The sequence below is a fragment of the Zea mays genome, chromosome 2, assembly GCF_902167145.1.
Source record: "Zea mays cultivar B73 chromosome 2, Zm-B73-REFERENCE-NAM-5.0, whole genome shotgun sequence".
Taxonomy (NCBI): domain Eukaryota; kingdom Viridiplantae; phylum Streptophyta; class Magnoliopsida; order Poales; family Poaceae; genus Zea; species Zea mays.
This window is the reverse complement of record NC_050097.1, coordinates 210,714,766-210,723,776: the sequence shown is the minus strand read 5'-3', so window position 1 is coordinate 210,723,776 and position 9,011 is coordinate 210,714,766. Positions and strand designations below refer to the sequence as shown.

The 9,011-nt window shown below is 49.0% G+C and overlaps 1 protein-coding gene across 1 annotated transcript; it reads left to right on the top strand.

The window, feature by feature from the left end:
* Positions 1 to 5,709: 5,709 nt before the first annotated feature.
* LOC103647731 (cysteine-rich receptor-like protein kinase 6) lies at positions 5,710 to 8,499 on the top strand. The gene is made up of 7 exons (XM_008672247.2): positions 5,710 to 6,568; positions 6,656 to 6,787; positions 6,882 to 7,021; positions 7,123 to 7,333; positions 7,463 to 7,706; positions 7,817 to 7,967; positions 8,065 to 8,499. Exons 1-7 carry the CDS (start codon positions 5,719 to 5,721, stop codon positions 8,308 to 8,310), a joined length of 1,974 nt encoding a protein of 657 aa, XP_008670469.1. The 5' UTR covers positions 5,710 to 5,718; the 3' UTR covers positions 8,311 to 8,499.
* The last annotated feature ends 512 nt before the right edge of the window (positions 8,500 to 9,011 follow it).

The following is a 9,011-nucleotide window of genomic DNA, read 5'->3' as shown; positions in this document are numbered from 1 at the left end:
TGAAAACCATCAAAGCAAGAATTTAAACTCACAACACAAAAGATGATGTTGGTTTCTAATATTGTTGGTCGTAATTTGTATTTTCCTTTGACCCTGAAGATGCATTTAACATGCTATTTTTAATTATGCTAATCAATAATCATATCTAAACGTCATAGTAGTCTATTCGGATGTACCCGTTCCTCCTGGACGGAGCTGCACAGGGAGGGCAAGCATTGATCATCAGTACTTCCAGGTCTAGAATCCAGATCCCACCCCAAAAAGTGAGGCCTTACCTTGCACAGGTGGCCCCAACAGCCACCACTCACACGGGCACCACTGCACCAACCGCTGTTGCGCCCATATGAACTGCGAGCTCAAAGGAGACTGCTTGTGAGAGTCTTCGTACGTAATGGGTCTAAAAATCATGTCATTGGTACAATGACCATAATGTTTGAATGAAATCACAGCTCGCCAACAAAAAATTGCTTAGATTTCACAACAGAACTGCTCAAAAGTAGGCAGTACAATCCATGCAGTTTACGAAGCCATAAGAAACAAAAATTCATAGCTAACTTGTTACAGATTGTTTATTCGATTGCAGGATTCATGGATGAAACAGTGCTTACCAAAACCCAGGAGGAAGATATATGTTAGAAACAGGTCATACATGTCAAACAAACAACACATCAAATGAATCATTAGTAGCTATATTATTTTTTTGTTGCACATAGCAAAAATGCAAAATAATTTTCATGTGCTAATTTCCAAAGTAAGCAGACACATGAGAAAACAGAGGTAGGTACCTTTGCTATCTGTTCAACAGTCTTGAAGCAACTTCCTCCCCTATAGTGTTCGAATCAGCATCAGTCTGATTTCCATCAAGGGTAATGACCAACTAATAAGTCCATTTTCAAATTTCGAACACAATATCCTTTAACTCAAGAATTCAGTTTTGGATCTGCTTGAACCATAGAGTCTAAATATGACAGGCACATTACTTCAATAATGACTATGAGCTTTAGTAGCATCTGTTATAATTAAATATATTGTAATTACCTCTGCTTCATGGGCCGCCTAGCATTATAAACTGAAATCCATTGAGCGTTGGGCTCCCTAATCTAACCTTCTTTTTAGGTTGTTCATCTTCTTCTAGATCTGCAAGCAATCTTCCACGTTCCTGTACAACCTATAGTACATAAACAAATAAAGATAAGCACAGAAAAATCTAACTATATATGAAGAGAGGGCATCCTTTTTTGAATCTGAATTTAATTATATTACAGTCTAAAAGCATGCTGCTACAATAGATGGTAAATTCTGTTTACTATGGGTTTATTTTTTTTTTCTTCCGAGACAACATCCATGTGATTGATCTTTTTTTTAATCTGAATTTAATTATATTACAATCTAAAAGCATGCTGCTACAATAGATGATGTGCTTGTGATTGATCCTTTTTGAAACTGAGTTTAATTATATTACAACCTAAAATCATGCTGCTACAGTGGATACTAAACAAATTCTAAGGAATACCCACAGTTCTAGGAATATGTTTCTATTTACCTTCAATCTGTAAGATAAAGCCTAAAAACATGTTGCGGCAATGGGTCCTAAATAGCTATCAAAAAAATTGAAGACAGTCCATGAGTTGTCCTTATATTCAGTTATTTATGCTTTGCCTCCAACAACTCTAGCACACCATGATTTCAGGTTATGAAAACAACAAGTTATAAATTTCAGGGTATAAATACTTTGTTTGTTTCATCAGGTAGCAAACGGGCCAAGCCTGCACGTGCAAGCTTGGGAAAACAAAGGCAACAATATTGCAAGCAAAACATCCCCGATTGATTTTACAGCTGAGTTAAACCTTGTATAAATGTCACTGGTATAAGGAATACAACCATGAAAACAATAGAACACATAAGTGTGACTATGTGCCGAATCCAGAGTTGCTTGTAGGGTAACCAAAGATTAGACCAATATATGTCATCACGCTCAGGAGCCAAAGTAGTACTCAGCTAAAGGTATTTGCATGAAAAAAGTAATTGATTGGGCAGTAAAATTCTAACCTTTCATCACTACACATACCTGCAAGCAAAAAAAATGGATCAACTGCAACATTAAGACATCTCATAAACTAAAATGATTCATAGTCAAGAAAAGTAATTGATTGAGCAATAAAATTCTTCAAACATGTAGCTCCAGTGGTCAATAAGTGTATTTACATGATAAGAAATCAAAAATCAGATTCGAACACATAAAGTAGGGGGCAGAGAACGGGTGCAGGGGCGTACATGGTTGGTGCTCCTCGCCTGCGAAGGACCTCGGCCTGGGCACCTCCTGTCGTAGGGAGCGCGGCGGAATCAAGTGGTCTGGATGAGGAGCGAGGGCGGCCGCACGCACGCCCACCGAGCGTTCCTCGAACCGGAACCCCCAAATGTACGGGGTGCCTTCCAAGCAAAGCAAGAACAACCATTAGGTGCATTCTCACTGCAAGCTCAGCAAGCCACACTGCAAGACAGCGCAGTGAGAGGTAATTACTGGACACACCTGAATCAGATTTTCGTAGCAGAATTCAGCACGTACCGGCTAGATATTTGCTACTCCAACGACATAGGCGTTCCAAGCATCTCCTTGGTTGAAATGGTGTGATTCTTCATACTTCACGTCCCGGTTGGCGTTATATTCCTTGGCGTTTCCACCTGACTGGGTATTTGGCATCTCCCTCATCCAAACGTGGACCCACTTGAATCCAGCCTTCGCCAAGCAGTCCTTGATCTCCGGAATCGACCATCTGGCCGAGAGCAACCAAGAATTACACATTCGAAGATGGTATTCCTCTACTTGCAGAAAATTATCAATTTGCCTTGTACATTCAGTGCATGCTGTATAGAGATAAAGATAAAATGACAATGAAGCTTCACCGGGACTTTTAGAAGTGTACAGCTGACAAAAACTACAGAAAGCCCCAAAGATAACATCTTTCTTTATTACGAGCTACATAGATATGGCATTGGAATGGGAGTTGGAACAAAGCAAAAAACGTATCGCAGAAACATCTAAAGCAAATGCCAGCCAAGAAAAAATTCAGTTAAATTTTGCAAGCCAACCTCATGCCATGGTGCAATTCTGCAACCAAAATACTGTTAAAACTATACCTAGAGTTTCTATGCTAATGAATGAGTTCTAATGCTAATGAATTAGTGAAGTAGCTGAAAGAGTTACACACTTACAGCCTCTGTAAGATTGCACCATGTGAATGGGAATAATAAGCAATGATTCTGAAGTGGAGTTTTGACAAGTAATGTTCAAGCTACTTACAGGCGCCAATGGTATGTGAAAGCATATCGCAACATCTGTTTCTTTCTGCCTTGAAAGTGGAGACTGATCCTTGTTTGGCGACTGATTATATCAGACTCATCTTGCTCCCAGAAATATTGTATGCAAGGTTGTACATAAAGGGGAGAAAATTAAAGATTTAGTACTGCTCTACTCTGTTTAATCAACTGCAAACTACAATGTATCAACTTGCAAAGCCGTCTAGGCCCAGCTGCCCCCGCGACCCAGACGACCCCGTCTGCCTCGCCCTGCGCCTCCCCGTTACAAGAGTCCGCCCGCCAGCGTTGCGGTCCCAGCGAGCCCAACCTAGCTTCCGCCCCTGGGCCAAGGAAACCGAAGCCTCGATGGCAAGCTTCTTCAGGGACAGCGAGCTTCTTCGGTTGCATTGCATTGCGCTGCCCAAGACAGATCAACCAACCAGCCAACCGCAGCCGAGGATTGGTGTTTGCATCCATGCTTCGCCATCCTCACCTCCCCTAAGGACATGATGGGCGGCGTCGTCTATAACGGCTTGCCCCAGTACATGAGGATGTCCTGCAGCAGCGGGTCGCCGCCGGCGTGGCCGCTGACGGGGTCGAGCATGGAGCCCGCGGGGTTCACGGGATCGGAGGCGAAGGTCCGCTCCCATTTGCTGATCTTGGGCTGGCTCTGCACCTCCCGGTCGCACGTCAGCTGCTTCGGGGACAGCACCTGCTCCGAGCAGCTGGAGTAGTCCGCGTGCAGCCGCGGCATCGAGTCCGACGGCCGGTCGTAGTACGCCGCCAGCTCCGGGAACGCCGGGGGTAGCCCGCCCGCCGCCACGAACGGCTTCTGCTCCGGCGGGGAGCTCACCACCACCGTGGCGAACACAGGCTTGTGGTCACCGCCGGCGCCTTCTCCAGCCCGCCGCCCTCCTTGTTGTAGATTGGGGCGAATCGCGCGCGTGCGTACAGGTGTCTGTGGCGTTTGCGGCTGGGGTGGGGTTCGCGAGGGCACGACGCACGGGGGTTTCTCCGCGGTTGTTCCTCAGGCGCGGCGCTGGATTCGCGGGTGGAGGCGAGTTCCGCGGGAGGCGCGGCGGCTGATTCACGGTCGGGCACGCGCGGGACCCGCGGGGTGCAGGGGGATCGGGAGCGGCATGGCGGTTGGGCGCGCGGGGGATCCTCGGAGGTAGGCGATGGCGGCGCGGGACCCGCGGGGGGCAGGGATGGGAGGTATGGGATGGATTCGCGGGTGCAGCGGATCGGGAGGGGTCGCGCGGGGGAGGAGGCGGCGGGCATCACGGGCGGGGGCACGAGGGGCTGTGGACGCCCTCTTTACGTTCTTAATAGGAGTAGAGATGAAGTTAGATAACGTTAATGATGGATAATTTAGATGTATTATTTTGGGGTAACATTGAATCCTGGACGACTTAATGACAGTTTTAGACCCTGTCCTCGTCGCTATGGCTCATGGCGCCGAGCTAACACGACTCGACGCCATAGATCTTAGCGGCGAGGTATGTGCCATGCTGGCCAGCGAGATGTGACGTGTTGTCGACGTGGCTTCCAAGCTCGACGCCGAGCTCGGAAGTAAAATATCGTTGTTCCTTTCTTTCTCCGGTTGTTCTCTCTTCCAGCGTGTTTCTTCCAGCCGTCGCCGAATCCGCTGACTCCGCCGCCGCCGAGCGCCGCCCGACGCCGTCGCCGAATCCGCTGACTCCGCCGCCGCCGAGCTCCGCCCGACGCCGCCCCCACGCCCCCGCCCCGCCCCACCCCTCGACACCGTCCCAAGTGGTTAGTGGTGTGGTTAGTTAGTATTAATTTAGTTTATTACATAGTATTGTATTGTATTAGTGTTTTTATATTTAGTTAATATATTAATATTACTTTAATACTTATCTAGCACATGTTTTGTAGTATATAGTTAGGTAGATATTTAGTTGTTATTAACTATTTAATTGTTAGTATATTTACATGGAATGAGTATGTCAGCCATCGTGCTGTCGTTTTTTGTAGGTTATAGAAACCTCATCGTATAGGAAAGGTGTTGCCGAATTTTTTACTGACCATACTAATTTTTTGTATATAGGTGTCGGACTCGACCTTCATCACGGTGTGTTTGACTCATCCGCTATCTCGGGTATACCTTGTTTTCGTACATTATTCGTAGATTATGTATTTTTATTTGTTATTTGTCACTGTCACGTCACAGCTCAGCGCTATAGGCTATGGCGCCAAGATGTGTTACTTCGGCGTCATAGCCTATGATGCCAAGCTGAGAGTTCAAATCCTAAAATAAGTTATCTACGGATCTAAATGTACATTTTGGTAAAAAAAAGTTAAAAAAACAAAAAAAAAATCGGTAACAGGGACTGGGCCTCAGCTAGTCAGCTACAATAAAGTAAACAACCACCACCAAAGCTTCTTCCAGCTTGCACAATGGCGAACCATCTGGTGCCCTGCGCCGCCATTGTCGCAGCGGTTGTGCTGCTCATGCCCTGCGCCACCGGTTATCCATGGCCCTTTTGCCACGACAGCGACAATTTCAAGGCCAACAGCTCCTACCAGGCCCATCTCGACTTCGTCGCCGCCACCCTGCCCATGAACGCATCCGCGTCCCCGGACCTCTTCGCTACCGCCGTCGTCGGAACCGTCCCGGAGCAGCTCTGGGCTGTGGGGCTCTGCCGTGGCGACGTCAATGCCACGGCCTGCTTCAACTGCCTCACCCAGGCCTTCCGAGACCTACAGAACGACTGCTCGTACGACAAGGGCGCGACCATCTACTACGACCCCTGCATGCTCCACTACTCAGACAACCAACAGCTCCTCGCCGACGACGAGTCCGATCTCCCCTACTTCATCAGCTACAACGGAAACGTCACCTCGGACCAAGCCCGGTTCAACGGACTCGTGGCAGAGCTCGTGAACGCCACCGCCGAGCACGCCGCGTACAACTCCACGCGGCGGTTCGCCACCGGCGAGAGCAGAGCCGGCTTCGAGCCAAAGGTGTACAGTCTAGCGCAGTGCACGCCGGACCTGACGGCTGCGCGGTGCCGGACGTGCCTTGAGGCGATCATATCGCAGTCGCTGGACGGGTTCCAGAACCTCGTCGGAGGTCGGGCGCTCTGGATCAACTGCACCTACCGGTACGAGACGGCGCCCTTCTTCGACGGACCGGCGATGGTGCAGATAGCACCACCGCCGAGCTCTGGAGCGCCAGCGCCAGCGCCCACAGTGGCGCCGTCTATGCAACCGACTTCTGGGACGCCAGCGGCGGTGGCCGGCGGAGGTGAGTTCCTATCTGTACGTCAGACAGTTTCGACTGAAACCTATGTTTGTCGCACTCATCTTATCGCGTGCATACGTCAATCGACAGGCGGGAGGAAGTACAGTCGTCTGCCGAGCGTGGTTGTCGCAGCCGTGCTGGCTGCAGTAACGGCCTTGAACCTTGCAGCTTGCCTCTGCTTCTGGAGGCGGCGCCGGCGAACAGCAGAGGAGAAGCAGACATGTATATAATTCCTTCAAAGTTCAGCGATTTCACAGCGTGAACCGTGAAAAAAACTCGAATCATCGGCTTATATATGCAGCTGCTGTTTGAACAGATCCCATGTACTCCACCGTAGCAGAGGACACGGACATGGTGGACTCCATGATGATGGACGCCTCTATCCTGCGGGCCGCCACCGGGGATTTCGACGAGAGCAACAAGCTCGGCGAAGGCGGTTTCGGCGCTGTGTACAAGGTTGTGACTTGATTTGACCACCGGCACCGAGCATGTCTTGGGCGGAGTTTTTTCTGAACACGGAAGACGCTCATGGATCTTTGTTTCGGTAACATGTTCAGGGCGTCCTCCCGGACGGCGGCGAGGTAGCCGTGAAGCGGCTATCGCAGGGCTCGAGTCGGGGAGTCGAGGAGCTGAAGAACGAGCTCGCGCTGGTGGCCAAGCTGAGGCACAAGAACGTCGTCACTCTCGTCGGCATCTGCTTGGAGCAGCAGGAGCGCCTGCTTGTCTACGAGTTCGTCGCCAACCGGAGCCTAAACCTCATCATTTTCGGTATCGACTCGACACAGTTCGTAGAATGAAACAGTGCTTAGAGCTGATAAAATCACGACATCGTCATTGCTGCGTCGATCAGTGATCTCATCTGTACGTTGCCTTGTGTTCCGTCGTCCGTGTCATCAGACGCGGAGAAACGCGAGCGGCTGGACTGGAGGCACAGGCACCAGATCATCAACGGCATAGCTCGTGGCTTGCAGTACCTCCACGAAGACTCCCAGCTCAAGGTAGTGCACCGTGACCTCAACCCCAGCAACATCCTGCTGGACGCAAACATGGACCCCAAGATCTCGGGCTTCGGCCTGGCGAGGATCGTCGGGCGGGACCAGCAGACGCAGGCCGTCGTCTCGCAAGGCGTCGTCGGCACCTAGTCAGTACTCTGCTATCTATCTATCTGTGTTCATGTTCAGTAAACTGCTTTGCTTGTGGCAGCCATGCAAGCCACTGAAACTTTGCTTGGTTTATTTACTCGCGTTTCAGTGGATACATGGCGCCGGAGTACGCGCTGCGGGGGAACTACTCCGTCAAATCCGACGCTTTTAGCTTCGGCGTCACGGTGCTGGAGATCATCTCGGGGAGGAAGAACAGCGCGATCTACAACGGTGGAAAGCCTGACGATCTCCTCGACACTGTAAGTGTAATCTCACTACTATGTCTCGTCAGCATCGTCGTTGTCACACTGCGGTGAAGTCTGGCTCGATCACGGCGACAACCAACCCACCGTGCAGGTATGGCAGCACTGGGAGGCTGGGACGGTGGTGGAGACGGTGGACCCGTGCATGGACGGCGGCTTCCCTGAAGGCGACGTGCTGAGATGCATCCACGTAGCGCTCCTGTGCGTGCAGGGAGACCCGGCGGCCCGGCCGGCCATGTCGTCGGTTGTGATGATGCTCGGTGGCGATACTATCACTCTCCAAGCACCGTCCAAGCCGATGATCTTTGAATATTACCAGGAGTCTCCAGAGAATGAGTAAATTCATATCACCAGTGTACACTGATGAAAACTTGCAGATTGGCCGGTTCTCAGCAACTAGAACGTAGACACCTAGGTGGTGGGCTGAATCTCAAGATAAATCTTATATTTCTGTGTGCTTGATTTTCCTTGGTTTATTCTTATTTATCTTTTGAATTTATTGCAAGCATTGACCTTTTTTTTGGGTTGACATCAGATCTACTTTTCTATTGAGTTTTTAGCTGTAGGTGGATCACTGAAACATATTAAGGAATAACTTAGAATCATAGAAAAATTATGGATATAAGAGAACTACGGCTGTAAATTGTGATTTGACCTTGAATTCATATCCACGGATAATCCATAAATTTCTATGGATGCTCGAGCTGCATCCACAACAGTACGAGCAGATTCTCCACATGATGAATTTAATTTGTATATTACCAATTGTTGAATAAATGCTCAATTTTTAGATTAAAATCCGAACATAAATCACAATGATATTATGTTCTAGCACGAACACACGTACGATCGTATACTAGTTAAACAACTAAAGCTGACTCTAACAACATCTGTATCCCACCGTGGATGTGTATTTTGCATTTTTGTACGACCACATCGTACTGTTCACACTTTCACGGTCGCACAAAATAAGCACTCGACCGTGTGGTCGCATATTTTTAGTGTTCTCTCTCCTTTGCGGATGCGCACGCCACGCACATG

Bases quoted from the DNA above. Each gene is read 5' to 3' on its own strand.
- LOC103647731 (XM_008672247.2), top strand. From the start codon at position 5,719: ATGGCGAACCATCTGGTGCCCTGCGCCGCCATTGTCGCAGCGGTTGTG. The intron at 7,022-7,122 runs GTTGTGACTTGA...TAACATGTTCAG, and splicing joins GTTTCGGCGCTGTGTACAAG to GGCGTCCTCCCGGACGGCGG. The intron at 7,707-7,816 runs GTCAGTACTCTG...CTCGCGTTTCAG, and splicing joins CAAGGCGTCGTCGGCACCTA to TGGATACATGGCGCCGGAGT.